The 21,576-nt window shown below is 38.0% G+C and overlaps 1 protein-coding gene across 5 annotated transcripts in view; it reads right to left on the reverse strand.

The window, feature by feature from the left end:
- Nucleotides 1–21,576, reverse strand: part of HDAC4 (histone deacetylase 4) — a 107,746-nt gene that overhangs the window by 8,626 nt on the left and 77,544 nt on the right. For 2 of the 5 annotated variants that reach the window (XM_089702861.1, XM_089702862.1), the window contains 7 exons: nucleotides 8,149–8,261; nucleotides 4,314–4,385; nucleotides 3,367–3,474; nucleotides 2,044–2,217; nucleotides 1,880–1,950; nucleotides 1,507–1,658; nucleotides 1,001–1,105 (listed from right to left, as the gene is read on the reverse strand). In XM_089702861.1, the coding sequence (XP_089558987.1) occupies nucleotides 1,001–1,105; nucleotides 1,507–1,658; nucleotides 1,880–1,950; nucleotides 2,044–2,217; nucleotides 3,367–3,474; nucleotides 4,314–4,385; nucleotides 8,149–8,261 (795 nt within the window). The remainder of the gene's footprint in view (nucleotides 1–1,000; nucleotides 1,106–1,506; nucleotides 1,659–1,879; nucleotides 1,951–2,043; nucleotides 2,218–3,366; nucleotides 3,475–4,313; nucleotides 4,386–8,148; nucleotides 8,262–21,576) is intronic. The other 3 variants (XM_089702863.1, XM_089702864.1, XM_089702865.1) reach the window with 2 other exon arrangements.

Genomic DNA, 21,576 nt, shown 5'->3' on the forward strand with positions numbered 1-21,576 from the left:
CTAGTGCTTTACGAATGTCTTGTCGTCCGATAGACGCCAATTGCAGTTCATTCAACAAATGGTACCGAGATTGTGAATGTTTTTTCATCTTGATTGAAAGATGAGCTAAGTCGTCAACGCCCGTTTCAGTCCAAGCACTCTCACCTCCGCCGGCCGCGCCCGCTTTAAATAAAAGACACGGAAAACAAAATAGTTTGTTGCTTTCATCACAACCACACAACCACGGTGTTTTCACATATTGTTCAGATTTAAACACACGCGTATATGTTTTCGTTTTTGTCGTACATTTTTGCGTAAGATCAAGTTCAGGCCGTGGCGGTCCCTTATTAGCTTTACATTCAAGCCGAATTTGTAACGTTTTAACACACTTTTTAATGAACGCCACATTATAATTATTGTTCATTTTAACACTCACAAGTAATACTGATAACTACAGGCTATTTCAACACGTATTTTATAATTCTAATTAGAAAATTGCATGAATCGCGCGCGTGCATTGAAGTTGACTCGAGTGTTTGTTTATATTATAGAAGTGGAAACTGGCAACGTCGCGCCGCGCGCGCAATCGCTGTCCTGCCGGGCGGTAAAAACGAACCGGCAACGTTTGCGGGTGCGGCGCTCCGAATTTTGCTACTTTTCCATAGAAAATCTTTTGTTTCACGCGCAGGGCTCTGGCAAAACCCTCTCTTTCACTCCTATTGGATTTCGTATTAGGAAATGTACTAAATCTTTTTTCATTGGAGCGCAATCGTGAGCGCTCCGCTTCGCGCGTTACATAATACAGTAGGTATTATACAGGTGTATGGGATGATGGAATGATGGATATATTCATTGGTATTAACAGTAGTTTTAAAGATTACGATTGATTTTAAATAGTAATAATTAATGTTAATAATTAAATTAAGGAGTATGATTTTATTATAATTATTTATGGGAGTTCACTGCACCAGCGCTCCTTAGGGCGAGCCGCCTCTGATAGTAACGCGCTGTAAGTACTCACTGCGGTGTTTGTGGCGCGTCTTGAGCGGGCGGCGCGCGAGCGGCGACGCGCGGCGCTCGATGACGCGCGCCTTCAGACGCACCTTCAGCATGTTCGGCTCCGACGCTACACACACATGCGGTTACTAGCACTACTCCACGCACACACTGTTGCAACCACTTTCGACTTTTGTGCATACAAAAATAATAAAAATCGTTGGAAAATATGCACATGACGCATCGAAAGTGATTTCAGTTTCAATTAATAGTTTCACACGCATTATATTAGCTTGACATGCCAAATTTTATAAGAGCATTTGTAATATTATCAATATTAGTCCATCAAATCTGCACACGACAATAGATACTTCAATCAAAGTCATTAAAAATAAAACTAGCATAATTACAACGTCATTTTAGTCTATATACAAAAATCCCACTATCAAATTTACACGAATTTACAAATTGTTAGGTCGAAATGGAAAGCTGTGAATGGATTTGAGCGTTGCGTTGGACAGGGTGTCTCACCAGTCTTGCGCAGCGGGTAGTCGGCGGGCGAGGGCTGCGGCGCGGGCGCGTTGAGCGCGAGCGGCAGCGGCGCCGCCAGCCGGTACGGGTGCGCCGTCGCCGTCGCGCCCGTCGACGTTATCGACTCGCCCGACGACGATTTCACTATACCCCTGGAAATTGCAACGTTGCGTTAGTGTAATTTTTGTGGTCATTTTATGGAAACAGCAGCATTAGCAGCATTTTCATTAGCAGCGGAATACATATTATTACGTTTATACAATAAAATATAAATGGAAATTATTAAATTCAAAGCGTAGTGTTTCACAGGGAACTATTCTTGGTCTCACATTGTTTGTAAACTAACTATTAGTTAAAAGAAAGAAAATCTTACCAATTTCTATAAGGTGAACCAGGTACTGTTCCGTTGGCATTCGCGGCAGCCTGTTTTTTCTTTAAAAATTCCTGAAATTGAAATAATGAATTCATTAAAAATCACCCTGCTCATTGATTTGACTTAAAACTTTGCATTTATGACTTTGGTCACTGCTCTCTCACCTGTAACTTCTGTTTGACCTGCGTGGAGGCGGTGGCGCAGGGCTCGTGCTTGTCCTTCTTGCGCATGAGCTCGACGCGGTCGCGCTCGTGCCGCTCGCGCGCCTCCCGCGCCTCGCGCGCCTCGCGGGCCTCGCGCAGCGCCGCCTCCTCCATCGCCTTCTGCTGCTCCCATAGCTGCGAGCGGACAGACATGCCTACAGTGCCTAACATTACATGCCTTTCCACAATACTCACAAATGTGCCTAATATTTGAAGCTCCAATCAATTTATTGAATGCACTCCAATCGAAATGAAACGTTAAAATACGCAGTTACGCATTAATCGCGATAAGGTTATCATTGTTTATGTTTACCTTACCAATAGCAATAAATTTAATGAAAAACGCAATAAACTTTAACACTATTGGTCGAGATATCCGATAACTCTATAATATGGACCACCAATGAATTTAATATAATTAAATACACATATCGACATTGTTGCAATTGATTTAGATAATGTTATTGAATAATAATGTTGCTATATTAATAATACACACATTCATGAAAACGAAATTGACTTGTTCTTACAAACAAGATATTGTAACTCGCATAGAAAGTTGCACGGTCACAACGTCAACAAACGCGTAGATTCCCAAACAAAAGACTCTCGCGAGCTTCCCGTTTAAGTTAGTATTATGTCATCGCCGCTAATTTTTCTCGGCTAATAATTGGTGTCACGTAAGGTCAACGGCGGAGCGGTCCAGCGCCGGTGACGCAAGCTGACGAGCCATTCACGTCTATTTATAATGGGGTCCGTGCAACACTGACACCGACTATTCCTATTTGCAATTCTGCGTCAGAATGTGGAGCTATAAATTTAAGATGTTGCGCTTTGATTATCATAATATAAAACGTACGACAATAAATAACTCATTTTATGATCTTAATTTTTTTAATATAGAATTTAGAAGTTTTCTGCGTTTTCATTCTATCACATCGCTAAATGTTACATGAGGTGTTCATATAATTTCGCAGAAAAGAGCATATTTTAGGCAATCTGCGCAAATGTTTTAACAGCGATCTTGCCAAAACATCTAGCCAAGAACGTTTAGGCATGTTAAATATTTCGCGGCTAATAAATCACAATGCTATCAAGTAATATTTAATGAACTATATAAATAGACGTCCGTTATAATAGAAATGATATCTAAAGATATAAATGTTGGCTACGGTTTTTATTGTCTGACTGATGGGTCAGAAAATACATCACCTTCAATACAAATTTTGCAAGCGTTTTAATTCACTCACGATTTAAATTAGATATTTGAAGACAATAGGTTACCTTCAAATGATGTCTGATTTGCTGCTCGTGTTGCTCTGCCAGCTGTTGCCGTTGCTGTTGAAAGTGTTGCAACAATATCTCTTGTTGCAACTGTTGCTGCTTCTTTAACTGGAACGTTAATATGAAACATTATTTTTCTAAATCTTAACATGATTTGATGCGGTGCAATATTATTTTTAGCACGTGTAACATCCAATACTATCACATTCACATGGATATTCTTGTATTTTACATAAAATTTTCAGGATAGGTACATCGCAAGGTTTTGAAAATAAAATTGCAAAAGCACATAAATTTTGCAGATCAAAGCTTTATTCGTAAGTTAACACAAATGCAAAACAAACATTAATACTGTTCAATATTATGTATGCCACATAACACAAGCGTTTTACAAACAACAGTGATGGTAGAACAGGAACTCATAAAAAGTGTCATATTCAAACAACATTATAACGAAAAGATGAATTTTATGATAAAATCAAATCAAAGCAGAAATAAATGAGAGACATTTAAAGTAATAAATCAAACGTCAGTCTGAATGTTATGCTCGTTTCTATTATTGGTAGTATCAACATAATAAAGGGAATCGACCAAATCTCATCATAGCTCCAACATTACAACTACAAATATAGCCCAGGGTTGTCTAAAATAGCCTCCCTCAACATCGGATTAATTTAACGTCGTTGAATTTGACACACTTCATTGTTAATTAGTATACGAGTCAGGGAGATTTCAGCGTTTTCTGAATGCACAACTTTTCAACGTCATTAATCTTCCGAACAACAAATTGGCAACTCGTTCATTATTGCAAGTAACGATTGACGTCTGTTCCTCGTCTGGCGAGAAAAGAACCCGAAACTGTCACCTTTTAATGGCGTTAATGTTGAAGAGTTGTGCAAGGGAGAACACCGAGGAGGCCCAACTCAACAGTAACTCAAATAACTCACTTGTAACAGGAAACTATTCTCTAAAGTTTGTTTCGCCCTCTCCGCAATATGGTTCTTTCTTGGGCTCTGATTCTGACAACGAGAGGAGATTCATATAGGACACAGTTTGTGAACAAATCTCACACAGGGAGTTGATGAGGAGCCCGTATCGTGAAGGAAAATTTTTATTTCTTTAGTTCTAATTTGGCCTTAAGGCTGTTTAAGTAGCTAAGTTTTGTCAATCTCAATCAATAATGATGTCAAAAGAAATAAGTAATAGCAAATAAACTGTAAATACTTAAAATGAGTTCAAATCGAACAAGCTATTCTACGATGTAGGTATGATGGCTATCTATAGGTGCGTTAATTAATTTCCACTTTAATCCAGTATTCCTATCACTTCTGTATTTAATATTCCAGTTATTAGTCTAATCATTAACATATTGTTATTCGGAGACTTTATCAATTACGAAAAATTGCAAATTTAATTATAATTTTAATTAGATAAGATAAGATTCGAGTTTTAATATACACTTTGACCACGTGGGATTATGATAATTAACATAATTATAAAGAATTGCTTATTATTTTAAGTATATGTGTTAGATTAGTTAGCGAAATTCTTCTGAGATCATTAGCTTCCATTTCTTCTTTAATATATTTATGACGAGTTACAAAAAGTGATACCAGTAGAATTGATTATGATGTATTCAGGATGTTAGCAGCGCTGGGAAAAACGCCGGCGAATGATTTCAGCGTCGCGACTATTAATTTGGTTTGAAAAAAAAAAGAGATTGGCGGGTGCGGAATGTTTCAGGAATAACTTCGCGGAGGAGCGCGTGTGTGGGCGCGCCCAAAATATTGGGAAACTGCTTTATCGCTCGTTAATGTTCAGCGCCCACACTGAATGCATCTGATTGTCAACCACACTATTCCGAGTAGGAAGACTCTTCATGTAAATTTAGACATTGACCGAATTTTATATTCACAGCTCAGGTTTGATTACCCTTTTAGTTCTCTAGTTCCGCGTGTTTTTGGATCGCTCATTTTGCATTTAAAATGTAAAGCGCACTTTGATCGGTCTATTTATATTGTTTAATGCATTAGCATCGGCAACTTTATCGAAGCGGCGGATATATTTACTCGGCGGTGTTACCAGAACCGGGTAAATATAGCGTGCAGACGGACGCAGCGTTTTGTTGTATATCAGTTATTTATAACGATCTCGGGAATTTTTAAAAATATCCCGTTAAAACGAGTCGGCTTCGGCGCGGTGTGGCGAAAGGTCACGGGGATTTATTTATTCATTAGCTTATAATATTATGAGATGCGGCTTATTATATTGAAGACCAGCGTGTGTAGAATGTTAGACTGAAGTTCTTAATAGAAGTATAACATAGAGTTAAGACCTACGTAGAAATTGCAAACCTATACCTAAATCTAAAGTCCGAACAGGATCAATAAATAATTAAGCGCCATGTTTTGCAATATGGCGTGCATCTCCCTCGTGTCTGCATCACAGAGCTTTCAATCAGATTATCTCTACGTGTGGGTTTGGCCACCAATCATGTTATAGTTTATATTTTGCATCAAAATCATTGACCGCCTAGTTTCTCACGATAAACATCAATATCAAACTCAAACATTTATTTATTCAATTAGACTTCTTCTAGAAGAACTTTTGAATCGTCATATCGTCTTAGTAACTCTATTACTTTTAATCCATCTTGCAAGTGACACAGTTGTACCGTACAAACGGGCACATGTAGACGTTATAAAGCATTGAGTAGCTTTGTTTTGATGAGACGCCCAATAATTTATTATACGAAACTCTCGATTGTTGTAGCTTACAGAGGTAACAAGGATAAAATATTTTGATTGATGGTTCTCACGGAAAATTAGCTTGATAATTTGGAAAATCCAAAAGTGCACGCCTCATAATTTTTTTTTAATAAATATTTATTAATTATTATTTTTGTTTATTTAATAACAATTAAACCACATCGAATCAGACCCTGAAAAATGAAAGGGTTCTATTCCTGAGCATACTCAAGCGTAAGAGAAAAAAAAAGACTCGATTAGTAAAGTATTTCGGTCGCTATCGTGTTAACAAGAAAAAGGATCCGCACATACAGACACACGGACGTCCAAGACAGAACTTTTTTAAACTGTTTTTTAACTAGTTTAAATAACAAAAATGACATCAAAAATATCATGAACGTTAAAAATAGTGTTTTTTCTTAATATGTGTGTGTATGTATTATCTTACAAGTGCAATGTATGATACATAAAGACATTTTAAGTTTGAAAAATCAGATGTTTTGCGCGAAGTGACAGTAGTACCCACCTCAACGCTTCGCTTATGAGGCGTGCAATAGTAATAAAGTACAAAAATGGGCGATGGATCCTGAACTATCAATTTCAAATGTAGACGTTTGAAATATTTGTGAAGTACACAGTGGTTGCGATAAGACGTCCGCGGGTGCGTTATGTGGGTACGCAAATAGCCCGTAGTGCGGATGTCGGCGGGTGCCCAGAGCACCGCCGGCGCACGTGGTCGGCTATTTCTGCGCCGCTACACTGGGCGAAACACACCATCGCAATTATTTCATTCAAATATTCGGCAGTTGCTACTATAGCGTGTACGATGCGGGAATATTATGTGTTATTAATCTTTTAAAAGATGCAAATCTTCTTCGTGTTAACAAGGCTTTGTTTGATCCTGCCATATGGACTTCTCGATTGAGACAGAATTAGTTTTCTATTAAAAAGCAAAACGCAGCGACCGTGACTTTAACACGACTTATTGTGTAATCTTTTTATATTTTTAAATTTATAAATGAATATTAAAATACTTATTTATTATTACACTCCGTCTTATTTCTAACATTTTACGATATTCGGATTCCTAAAATAATATTGTAAATGCTTTGCTTTGAATTTACATTTACGAATTTTGAATAAAAATACTGGTTAGGGAGCCAGGTGCAAATTTGGTTAACTATTTCCTCTCAAGAGATAATTCGTCAGACGCATGAGAGTATAGTATTATAAAGCCTCGTGAACGTCAGCTGGCGCTCGGTTGGGGGGGTGAGCGGTTGTAGCCTCCCACGCACATAGGAAAAAAATACATTCATTCATTCATTTCCTCTCAGCTAAAAATTGTCAAATTGTAGCTAACCCAATATCTCAACGAAAAAAAATAGTCAGCTGGTTACAACATGGTGTATTATACGTCAGCTGGTGTCTCGAACATGAAAGTTAAATTTAAAGAAAAATTTATTTTCCGTTATTTCCTCTCAAACAAAAATTTACCTGATGATAGCTTATATGTAACTGTGGATAAATATATATGTCAGCTGGCTGTATCTTGGTGGAAAAACCGTCAGCTGATACGGGAGGCTACAACCGCTCTTCCCCCCAACCGAGCTCCAGCTGACGTTCACGAGGCTTCATAATACTATACTTTGATGCATTTTACTAATTACCGCTTGAGAGGAACTTGGTCATAAAATCTGCTGCTGGCTCCCGGACCATACAGCATATTTATTATTCGCAAGAACGAGCTGATTTAGAAAATTGAGATTATTCATTATTTGTTGATAATGATGGTTTCTTAAATTCTGTAGCGGTACGTAATATAGAAGCCTATAAAATAAAGAAAGGTTATAACCCACACGCTCTACTTCTAAAACAACATTTTACTTAGAAAATAAAGATTTGATTATTCTTTTGCTATTACTCGAGCAATTCTCAATATTTTTATACGGGGTGACTCCAGTAGTTTTTAGTAAATAATCCGGAATGCATCATGTGTTTCCGCGACACCAATGACTATCTACAGCAAGCAGCTCACCTGCATGATCTGGTGGTGGAAGCTGGTGTCGGCGGGCGGCAGGCGCGGCGCGTGCGGCGGCGACGGCGTGTGCTGCGGCGAGCTCTCCGCGCCGCCGCTCTCGTGCGCCATCTCTGTTGAGAACAACGTGTTTACTGTTACTACACGACCTAACACACTTACACATAAATATTGAAAACTAGATGTAGCTTGTTGCATTTTCGGATAATCTTCTGCACATTGGTTCCTGTTAGCTTATTACATATAAATATATACATATCGAAAAATATAGACAGTTGGTGTGAGTACCTACCTAGTTTTGAGTTTGTCATTATAAATATTATGAGAATATAATACAATATTATGGGTTAGGTACATACTAGTCTACTCATAAGAACAAGCAAAGGTGTCTAGTGGCAGAACTGGCAGAGTTTAAGTCAAGTAAAAATAACACTGAGGTATGTCGTATGTTGCTTTCATTTCCATGTTTACAAAAAACATTAGTAACAAAAACGTATCTCCTACGACAAATTCAACATAACTTTATCTTCGTACAGTGTATTACGGAATTGCACCGCGACGAGATATCGACAGATACCGATAAACACGCGACAGATAAAAGAGCGCGATCTCCGATCTCCGATATCGGGCGACCGACCTGCATTGCGTCCTCAGCCCTCGCCCTCCTGACCCACTGCCAGCCGCCAGGATGTCACCGGGAACTGGGTTAGCTGTTAGCTAACTACGATACTATGTATTGTTTACATTTGTTCGAGCAGCGAACAAATATTTTATTTTAAATTACTTATTATCCATCTATATCATATATCCAGTTACATTACATTAATGACAATTATTGAGCAATAACGTAAATGAGGTCAAGCTGCCTCAGCATTATTATCGTGCGACGGCCGAGCCGGCCGGAAAGCGCAGTTCTTCCATAGCAGCGCCCGAGTGCTAATCTATCCGCTCGAATCCGCGTAAATTATATATAATTATTAGCAATAATTAAAGTGTTCCCAGTTGTCCCATAATATCATAGCATTATTAGCAGCATATTAGCGACCTAAATACAGTCCACATTCGATGTAATACGTAAACCGTACATTTTCGAGCCGGATCACCGTAAAAAAGTGTGCCGCGTCGCGAGTGTAAAGTGTGACGTGGAACCGGAAATCCACGTGTCCCTTCTTCCCCCGTGATATCTATTCAGCGTATTATCTTATAACTACAAGCAAGCAGCATATCATTCAACAGCAGCCAAAATTAGCATTTTAACGAGATACAAAATCCAGCATTTTCAAGCCATAAAAGAGCTTGCGTCAGCTCCACGTGTCGCCACGCGCATCGCCCCGAGCAAAGTACAGCCAGCCAGCAGCAAAACCCCCTATCAGAATATCTAGCAGCAGCATTCGAGCGGAATAGAAATTAACAGAACAGCAGAATTAGCAGAATCAGAAATTATCATTCAGCGACCAGCATATAGCAAGTAGCAATCAGGAATTATCTATCAGCGACCAGCATATAGCAAGTAGCAATCAGCAATCCGTGAACTGCAAAAGGCATCTAGCAACTAGCATCTAGCAACCAGCAATTAGCATCTAGCACTTGGCATCTAGCCTCCAGCATCTAGCAACTAGCATTTAGCAACCAGCAATTAGCATCTAGCACTTGGCATTTAGCATCCAGCATCTAGCGTCTAGCAATCAACAATAAGCGACCAGCAACTAGCATTTAGCATCAGGCATCTAGCATCCAGCAATCAGCATCTAGCATCCAGCATTAAGCGACCAGCAATTGGCATCGAGCATTCAGCAGTCAGCATCTAGCAATCAGCAACTATCAATTAGCAACAGACGATCAGTGACCAAAAATTAGCATATAGCAATCAGCAAGCAGCAAATAGCCATCAGAAATTAGCAACAAGGAATCAACAACCAGCAACCAGCGAGACGTAAGCCAGCCGCCTACGTCACCAGCACGTGCCGCCACGCGTCAACCGCCACGTCAGCCAGCAACAGCAAGCAACCTAAGGTATCCGGGGACGTAGCCACGTCGACCGTATCCGAGACAGCCAAGTAAGAATTTTCCATTTTATTTTTTATTTCTACCGTTTGATTATTTTATATTACAATGGAAGCTTTATATGCGGTCCAACTTGAGATCAAGGACAAAATAAAGAAGTTATTAGCGAATTTTAAAAAGGATAGTGCAGAGCGTAAGAGTATCGAATATTGCAGACAGCGTTTAGATATATTAGAATCTTTATGGGATGAATGCCAGAAAAATCATGAAAAGCTTTTAAAATATGAATCGACACAGCATCAATATTTTATGCGGGAAGAATTTATTAACATTCACGACATTTATATTCGAGCAAAGGAAGCGATCAGTGAAGCATATGATAATTTTTTATTACAAAAGCAAGCCCATCTAGAGCCGAAAGCGGGAGGATCCGGGTTAGAATCTCAAACGACGCCTAGGTCTACAACATTTCAATCACGGGGGACCAACAGCAAATTAGACGATTTATCAGGAAGTCAATTTTAAAGCATTTATCAGAGCAGTAAGCAATATTGATGTGAATAATTTGGAGGAGAAGTGGGAATATGAAGACTCCCTTCGTATTCTCCACAATCGATGGTCAGCGGTGGAAAATCTACATTGGGAGATAGTGGGTGAACTTGGAGAGGAAGATGAAGCGTACGAAATTAATTTTACTAAGCATGAAAAAATATATATTAATACAAAGAGAGCTATAAACTCAAAAATGTGTGCAACAAGTCATAGAGATAAATCAACTCCGCAGATGGATATACCGACATTTTCTGGCAATTATCATCAGTGGGTATCATTCAAAGACCTTTTCAATGAAGCTATACATAAAAATACATCAATATCGAACGCGCAAAAAATGCAATTTTTGAAAGCTAAAGTAAGCGGGGAAGCCGAGCGCCTTATACAGCATTTGCCTATCAGCTCCGATAATTATTTAGTTTGTTGGAACATCCTTAATCATCGATTTGATAACAAGAAGCTAATTTTTACATCGCACGTTAACATATTTCTCAATTTACCTAATATACAGCAGCAATCATATCTAGCAATCAAGAAATTACATGACGTCACATTAGAAAGCTTGCACGCTATAAAAAACCTGGGCGTAGATATAACTACTTGGGATCCGCTATTGGTACATTTATTATCGCAAAAATTAGACAGCGAAACTTATTCTGAATACGTAGAATCATTAAAAAACAGTCGAGAGCTCCCTATACTACAAGAATTTTTGGATTTTCTTGAAAACAAATTTACATCGCTTGAATCATCACGAAGAAACCAAAATTCAGCAGCAGAACAAAGATATCATAGAACATCAAACCAATTATTAGCAACGAACAGACAATCTATACATATTAATTCAAATAGAATTAATATTAATAATCAAGTAAAGAGGTCACTGACGTCAATGCACACATCAGCGAAAAAATGCCCCTTATGCAATTTCGAACACGCGCTCACTAATTGTCCACAATTTATTAAATTATCATTTATGAATAAACTACAAACGGTTAAGCAACTACGGTTTTGCATTAATTGCATTTTTGATCACAATGGAAGTCAATGTACTTCGAATAAGCGGTGTCATGTGTGTGCTGGCGCACATCACACGTTATTACACGACTGTTTTAAGCAGCAAGCTAGCGAAAATTTTAGAAATAAAAAATTGATGAGTAGCAACACCCAAAGACAGGTCTATTACAGCCCCAAAAATCAATCGAATATGTCTCAGCAAGATGACTCTGAAGTACTTTTAGCTACCGCATTGGTAAAGGTAACAGCTGAAGATGGCAAACAGCACATAATGCGAGCACTGATCGACCAAGGGTCTCAAATTAGCATCATAACCGAACGAGCAGCACAGCAACTGGGCTTAAAACGTCAACAAAGCAAATGGATCGTCCTTGGTGTAGGGGGCCAAGAAAACAACTGTCGTGGAAAACTCAAGATTAATTGCCAATCTATATATAACAATTTTACTTTCAACGTCGATACATTCATTATGACTAATCTTATAAAAAATCTACCTAATAGATCGTTTGAAAAACCCGGCTGGTCGAAATGTATAGCGCACTTAAACTTAGCAGATCCAGAATTTAACAAAAGCCGAGCAATAGATATTTTATTTGGAGCAGATATTTATTCGTACATTATGTTAGATGGGATCATTCGAGGCCGCGAAATCTCACAACCACTAGCACAGCAGACGCAATTGGGATGGTTATTATGTGGAGGCAGCATAAATACCTTCCACTGCAACGTTATTTTGAATCATATACAAGCAATTCAAGATTTTTGGAAAATAGAGGATATACAGGAGCAAAATGATATGTCAGCGAAAGATAAGCAGTGTTTAGATTATTACTTAGCAACTACAAAGCGATTAAAAAACGGACGTTATGAAGTAAGCATACCTATGGAGGATCAAGCGTTAGAAAAATTGGGATCGTCTGAAAAACTAGCGTTAGCACAATTTAAGAGTTTAGAAAATAAACTTAATAAGCAGCATGAATTATCGGAGCAATACAAGCAATTTATGAGCGAATATATACAACTGGGACACATGAAACTAGCAGCATTAAATTCAAGCGTACAATGTTTTTTACCACATCATGGGGTACAGCGAGCAGCATCCAGCACCACTAAACTACGAGTCGTATTTAACGGATCAGCAAAAACCACGACAGGCTACAGCTTAAACGACGTTATGCACAAGGGACCCAATATGCAAAAGGATTTACAAAGTATCATTATCAATTGGAGACTATACCGTTACGCCTATACATCTGATATTGAAAAAATGTATCGACAAATATTAGTAAAAGAAGAAGACCAAAAACTTCAACAAATATGGTGGAGATCAAGCCCAGACCAGCCTATAAAAGCGTATCAATTAACAACTATCACTTACGGAACGAAAGCAGCACCTTTCTTAGCAATTATGACGTTGAATCAACTAGCACAAGATGAGCAAAATAATTTCCCAAAAGCAGCAAAAAGCATTAAAGAAGAGTTTTATATGGATGACTACATTTCGGGAGCACACACAATTAGCGAAGGTCAGCAAAAAATAGCGGAGGTGAATCATGTACTTAGCGGAGCAGGGTTCTTTTTGAGAAAATGGATTGCAAATGATAAGAGCCTCATTGAAAACATAAACAGCAGAAAACGAGACGAGCAATCAACATTTATGTTCAAAACGGAAAACACGCCGAAAACATTAGGCCTACGATGGGACCCTATTAGTGACGTATTTGTATTCGACTATGATAGCGTATTATATGAAAATTCAGCAAAGTTAACGAAAAGAAAATTATTATCGGAAATGTCTAAGCTATTTGACCCATTAGGATGGTTGACGCCGCTTACAACAAAAATTAAGATTTTATTTCAAAAAGTATGGTTACAAGCAGATCTTGAATGGCGTGATCCAGTCTCTCAAGATATAAAAAGCGAATGGATAAAAATAAAAAATGAGCTAAATACGTTAAAATGTATTAAAATTCCCAGATGGTATAGATGTAATGAGAATAGCATAATTGAATTACATGGGTTCTGCGATGCCTCAATAAAAGCCTATGCATGCGTCATATATGCCAGAGTCGCAAAAAATAGCGCAATCTCAACTATAATAATAGCAGCAAAATCCAGATTAGTACCGAATAAAAAAGAAGTATCTTTACCTAGATTAGAATTATGTGCCATGGAGTTATTAACAAAATTAATGAATAAAATAAAAAATAGCATCAGCAGCACAAAAGTTGAAGTTTATGGTTGGAGCGATTCAATGGTAGCCCTTGGTTGGATTAACGGCAACCCCGACCGTTGGAAGCCCTTTGTAGCAAATCGAGTAAAGAAAATTCACGAAACAATGCAATCTCAATCATGGCGCTATGTAAAAACGAAGGAGAATCCAGCTGACGCAGCGAGTCGAGGTCAAACAGCATTACAATTAAAAGAAAATTTATTATGGTGGCAAGGTCCAGAATGGTTATTGAGTTCAGATTTTAAAAATAAGCAGCAGCAAACTAATTATATGACAAATTTAGAAATAAGAAAACAAGTTAATATCATTCAAAAAACATACACATCAAGCATAATAGATAATTTATTAAACAAATATAGTTCATTATTAAAAATAGTACGAGTATTAGCATGGATATTACGAGCGATTACACCGTCATTAAAACAAAGGCCGACGTATCTCACATTACAAGACGTGAGAAAAGCTAAAACGGCAATTATTAAATATGTTCAATCGACTGAATTCTCAGCTGATTTAGAGCAATTAAAAAAGGAAAATAAATTACGATCGAATAGTGCATTATTAAGCTTAAATCCATTTTTAGATGAAAATGGTATTTTAAGAGTTGGAGGTCGTTTAAAGAATGCAAACATCAGCGAAGATATGAAATATCCAATAATTATTCCATATAGCGGACGTTTAACGGAACTACTTATAAACGAAGCACACGAACTTTCTTTTCACGGTGGAGCAAAAATTACTATTTCAATTTTAAGGCAAAAATACTGGATAGTTAAGGGATATCGAGCAACAAAGAAGCAACTTCGTACCTGTATCACATGTAAAAAGCGAGAGCCTACGAAATTACATCAACTAATGGGAGATATGCCTAGTTATCGTGTTAATCCAGCTCCTCCATTTTATCATACAGGAGTCGATTTTACAGGATTCGTCAACGTCAAGATTAATAAAGGTCGAGGAGTTAAAACCACGAAAGGTTACATAGCGTTATTCATATGCATGGTTACGAAAGCGGTACACATAGAGATAGTTTCTGACCTTAGCAGCACAACTTTCATAGCGGCTCTGCGACGCATGGCAGCACGACGCGGAACCCCAAAGCATATATATTCAGATAATGGCACGAACTTTGTCGGAGCAAATAAAATTATACAACAAGAATATAATGAATTAATAAGCAATTTTAGCGATAGTTTTTACAAAGAAATCACCGAAATGGAGATAGAATGGCACTGGAACTGTCCATCGTGGCCTAGCGCAGGAGGAATTTGGGAAAGATCGATAAGAAGCCTAAAACAGCATATAAAAAGAGTAGTGGGAGAGCAAGCCTTAACCTTTGAAGAATACAGCACAATCCTTGCCCAGATAGAAGGATGCCTTAATTCAAGGCCTTTATGTTCAATTACGGAAGACGTAGAAGATTTAGATTTCTTAACACCTTCACATTTTTTAAATCAGCGAGCGGAGAATACTCTAATAGAAACAGCACATGATGCCAGGACTAGATGGTACTTAGTAAATAAAACGTTTAATGATATTTGGAGACGTTGGAAAAATGAATATCTCAGCCAGTTGACGGTTCGAAGCAAATGGTTAGAACCTCAAAGAAACCTTAAAATAGGGGATTTAGTGACCATTCACGATGATATTATGCCAGCTGGGAAGTGGCCAGTGGGCCGAGTAGTAGAAACCCATCCAGGAAGCGACGGGTTAGTAAGAGTCGTTACATTAAAAACAAAAAATGGGATCTTAAAGCGGCCAGTAGTAAAATTATCATTATTACCACTCGAAGAAAAAAGCAATCATCAGCAAAATAATAATATATCCATTCCAAACAACAGCAGCGGATTGAAAAGCGAAAGAAAGGATAGTCGAATCAGACAAAATATTCCTTCAAAACTTGTAAGCGTCGTATTATCATTAATATTTTTTATGAGCATTTTATCGTACTCTACAGCGGAATATAAGTTAAAACAGCTTGAAAGCAATCTATCCATATACTTTGACTCGATGGGCGAAATGCAACTAGCTAGGGACAAATGGAAGCTAATCGTATATTTTGACATGTCTCCATATTGGCAAGGGAACACAGCGGCAGATCTTTTATCGGATTACTTAGAAAAAACCTGCACTAATATGAATGAATCGAATCACTGCCAGACTATCTTGTTACAAATACGTCACGATTACAATGAACTGCAATACTACAACCAGCTGTTACTGAATCAGCATTTCGAAGCGCGGTCAAGAACCCGGCGCGGTCTTTTCAATGCGGTCGGCTCAGTAGCTTATTAATTATTCGGAGTACTTAATTATATTTGAAACTAGCGGTCCGCCCCGGCTTCGCCCGTGGTACATAATATTTACGTTTTCTCTACATAAAAACCATCCTCGTACTTCAAGGAATATAATAAAAAAAGAATGATCGAAATCGGTTCAGCCGTTCTCGAGTTATGCGCTTACCAACACATTTTGCGATTCATTTTTATATATAAGATAATAATATCATTGATTAGCCGGGACAATTACCAACTATATAGATTGATACCCATACCGAAGCAAGTTAACAGCAACATGATAAGTATAAAACCAATAGCGGAATATATTTCTATAAACATAAAGAGAGATGCCTACATTACATTAACATTAGCCGAGCTACAAGCATGCCAAAACCAGAATGATATTTATTTTTGCCAATTGCACGGTCCTATAATAAGCTTTAGCAACCATGAACGTTTTTGCGAATTAAAAAATAATAAATGTAAATACAATATAAACAGCTGTAAAAGTAGTTGGATACAATTACACGATCTAACTACATATTTATATTTTCAATGCGATACGGCACACATACGCATTATATGTGACGATGACATACAGTCGCGCCAAGTCAGCAAGGCCGGGCTTATATCACTAAACAAACAATGCATAATAAAGGGACAAGATATCACACTGTACTCATTTAAGCAACTTGAAAACAAGCTATATCTGAAACCCGACATATTAGAAACCAAATTAAATCCCATTCACAATCTGATTAACTCTGCTCTGCCTATCGAAAACTACTCCGACGACGAAGATATCAACGCATCATTAAAAACTCTTGGGGAGAAAATAAAAATAATGAAAAACGCTGTCGAGAATATGGATACCTTAGGTATTTCAAAACACGACCTACACCAATACGCAGTGTCATATGGAACACTAACACTAGCAATATTAGCAAGCATCTTTTTCTTCGTGTGGTGGCGAAGGAGTCGAGCGACTCCACAGCAGAGCGTCCCAGCAGCCCAACAGCAGAGCGTCCCAGCAGCCCAACAGCAGAGCTTCCCAGCAGCGCAACAAACTATTCAGTCTCGGACAATACCCCAAGAGTGTGTCGATTCTAGTGTGTGTGTGCACCAAAAAAGTGTTACTAGTGTTCGTGCGTCTCCCTTACCCGAGCGGGGAGAGTGTAGTGAAGTATCATGCGAACAAAACAGGCTCAGACGATGGGCAAGTGCGCGATTTAAAAGGAGCGATAGGTCTACGTCTCCAATAACTAGCAAACGCTCTGCTATAAGTGAATCAGTGGTGGAACTATAATCATTATGCATTACAAACATTACCAAACTTATAAAATTTTATATATATCTTCTGTGGGCCTCGGGAGCATGTTCGAGCAGCGAACAAACATTTTATTTTAAATTACTTATTATCCATAGTTACATTACATTAATGACAATTATTGAGCAATACGTAAATGAGGTCAAGCTGCCTCAGCATTATTATCGTGCGACGGCCGAGCCGGCCGGAAAGCGCAGTTCTTCCATAGCAGCGCCCGAGTGCTAATCTATCCGCTCGAATCCGCGTGAATTATATATAATTATTAGCGATAATTAAAGTGTTCCCAGTTGTCCCATAATATCATAGCATTCTTAGCAGCTTATAACGCGACCTAAATACAGTCCACATTCGATGTAATACGTAAACCGTACAACATTATTTTAAATATTCTTGTCAAAAAGTGTTTGTTCTTTAGTTTTCAGTTATGGATACGTTTTGATAACATTTTCATTATTGTGATGTTATTGCAATTTATTAATATATAATAATTTCATGAATATTAATAGGATAATAATTTCATTTTCAACAAATAGATTTTCTAGATTCCCTTTTAAAGCTTATTTACCAACAATGAATTTACCTACATCTAACGATTGTGCCTGACGAGGTCAGTCGCACTTAAACAAACAACAAACAAGCAATGCGAACAAGTTAATCTCATTACAGTGGAATTTATGATCCGCGCTAACTTTGTATCGTCACAAATAGAGTAGCTATTTCAGCTCGGTCTAGCTTCGATGTAAGCCTCCTGGCACCAGTATAACGCGACCTACATGCAGGGGGAGGGGGTGGAGGTGGCGCGGGGCGCGGGGTGAGGGGAGACGGGGGGTCGGTTATTTTTAGAAAAGCTTAATTTAGTCTGCATGCGACCTCACCGGGACGAAACGTCCTTAGATTTATTTTATAATGGGCCACTTGATAAACCCTCAGTTACAAAAAGCTCTAATATTTTTTTAGGGTTCCGTAGCCAAAATGGCAAAAACGGAACCCTTATAGTTTCGTCATGTCCGTCTGTCCGTCTGTCCGTCTGTCCGTCTGTCACAGCCGATTTACTCGGAAACTATAAGTACTACAGTGATGAAATTTGATGGGAATATGTGTTGTATGAACCGCTACAAAAATATGACACTAAATAGTAAAAAAAAGAATTGGGGGTGGGGCCCCCCATACATGTAACTGAGGGATGAAATTTTTTTTTTCGATGTACATACCCGTGTGGGGTATCAATGGAAAGGTCTTTTAAAATGATATAAAGTTTTCTAAAAAACATTTTTCTTAAAGTGAACGGTTTTTGAGATATCAGCTCTCAAAGTCGTAAAAAGTATGTCCCCCCCCCTCTATTTTTATAACTACGGGGTATAAAATTCTAAAAAAAATAGAGGTGATGCATGCTAATTAACTCTTTCAACGATTTTTGGTTTGATCAAAGTATCTCTTATAGTTTTTGAGATAGGTTGATTTAACTGTAATTTATTATATTTGCTGCTACGGAACCCTTTGTGCGCGAGCCCGACTCGCACTTGGCCGGTTTTTTCTTTATTCTAATCAGCCAGACATCAAAGAACTTCGAAATTTTATGAAATAGTTGATTACCATAATTTTCTCTATCTAAGGCCAAAGAATCGTTGAACTGTTCAATTTAGAAACAAATATTAATTTCATTTTAGATATTTTCGTCAATGAAAAGAAAATCATAGAATTTAAACCCAATATCACTGAATGCATGAAACAAACTTATAATGTAGTCTCGTAGCTATGAACTCGTAGCTGCTCGTAGACCCTCCCGTCGCATGCACTTTCTATTTTTAACTCGTGGCTTTTAATAATATACATGATGTCAATAATTTATTAATACGTAAATTGATTTAATTCTCATATTTTCCCTTACCGATACTATTTTAGCTCGCTTTTATTATAACCATATACGTAATTATGTTCGATAAGAATTTTTTATGCTTTGTATTATTGCTATTTAATTGTTTCTGAGAACTTAAACGAAGCTAAATTTATAACAATGATTGTCGAAGCTGAGCAAGCAGTCGCGGAAGGCAACAGAACAAACAAAACAATCGATATCGCGAGCTAATAATAATTTTCCTTATTACCTACTCCATAACATGGATATAAATAATAATGCTTCAACAATTGTGTAATGCATTCAATAAATTGTAATTGGCTTACCGTTCGCGTTTATATCAAATGGACATATAACAGGATTCTTTTATCATTTTTCTCACAAACAACAATACATCCATCTATACAGTATTCAAATAAATTATCGCATGTTTAGTAGGTTATAGGATAAATTACTGTAAGAAGATGTCTTAAATCTTTTGTGATGTAAACATTAGTTATGTACCTAGAACTCAGGAAATTACTCAGCTAAGTTAATTTCGAACAGATAGCAAGATTGTTTCAGAACCGTCACCTACTCCACGCTGTCATCATCACAACAGTGCTACCTTCGGCGCAGCGCAATAGCGATAAGTCACACGCGGATGTGGTTCGCGGCATCGACACCAAACAATACACATTCAGCACAATTAACACAAAGAGTCCAGCGATCAACCCTCCCTCGCCGGGACCGAAATAGAAAGCGCGACAAGTGAAGGACGCGGCCCGCCGAGCCCGCGCCCTATCCCCGTCGCACTACACTAACAGGCTACAGGCGCGAGAGGGACAGCAGACGATATGAAATTCTATAAATAGAATGCGCGCGAAGAGGCGTGCCTCGGCTTTACGTTCGCGAAAACACGTTTATTTCGCCGTGTTTATGGCGCGTCGTTAAAGCGCCGCCGCGTCCGGTATTGACAACTGATTTGTTTTTGTTTTTCCATTTTCATTCGGACAACAATTTCATTATACATAATTCGCTCACGGTTGTTTTTATCATTTGCTCTTCGTGTTGCCGGAACGAAATTGATTTGTTTCAGCGATGGATCGTTTACAAAACTTGGACGATGTACTCGCTACGCAACAGTATTGAAAATTATTATAATACTTTGTGTTTGTATTCATATAAGACAAGTTTATATACCAACTTAATTATTTTTTATTGCTCATTTATGTACATTTTCGGCCTATTCATCGGGCCCTACCTTGTGCTTACTACCTATTAAAACATAATTATGCTAACTAGCATCGGAGTTTTTGATACGTTGCTACAAAACCATGCCCCCAAATCCCGTGGCCCAAAGCTCCACCATCGCGTTCGCGTGACCCCAAGGTTGCAGTTACACGTGTGCGACTAACGAGTGGTTGACCTCCACGGCGTGACTGCAGGTTGCAAGCCGACGGCCGACCGGCATGTACCACCCATGCTGCAATGCGCGAATGCTGATACCAATTTTAATTAAACGAATCAATACATAGAAACTTTCTATGATTGTACTGTTGAAAATTTTTGATATTATAGTAACATCGATCTTTTATAAAGAAAAAATTGATATCAACAAAAATAACAGCGCCACTCGATTTCACCCACATAATTCTACAACCAACATTTTGCGCCGATATGGTAATTTAATTTCTATAGATAACAAAATACAACAAACATGTAATGTCTACTAGGAGCAATTAGTAATACTTGACTAGGTAAGTAGGCAAATGGACACGAAATTATATGGACAAATAGTGGCCACTGGCCTACTTAGCTATTCAATATGTCGACAAATTCTTAAGATCCGTAAATAGATAAAAAGACAAACATCCGACATTCCACATCAGATTTAACTTGTAGTTTAAATACATTTCAGTAAGCAACATTTGTATAGGTTTAAATGAGTGTTTCAATTGATTTGCTATGGTCACTCGTCACTCATGTGTAAGCAGCTCACGGCTTTAGTTATTAAGATAATGTATGCCGGTCGTGTAACAGAAGTGATTTACGGTAATTATTATAACTTAGTACAAAAATAGATTCGACTTTACACTGGGATGCGTCAACATACTTAGATTTAAATATATTAAGTACTAACACAAGGATTTGTGAATCAGATTTAATATTTAAACTTAAA

Source organism: Colias philodice, chromosome 13 (assembly GCF_061535455.1).
Source record: "Colias philodice isolate Cphi_HAF_F1 chromosome 13, ilColPhil1 Martin Lab GWU primary, whole genome shotgun sequence".
NCBI classification, from domain to species: domain Eukaryota; kingdom Metazoa; phylum Arthropoda; class Insecta; order Lepidoptera; family Pieridae; genus Colias; species Colias philodice.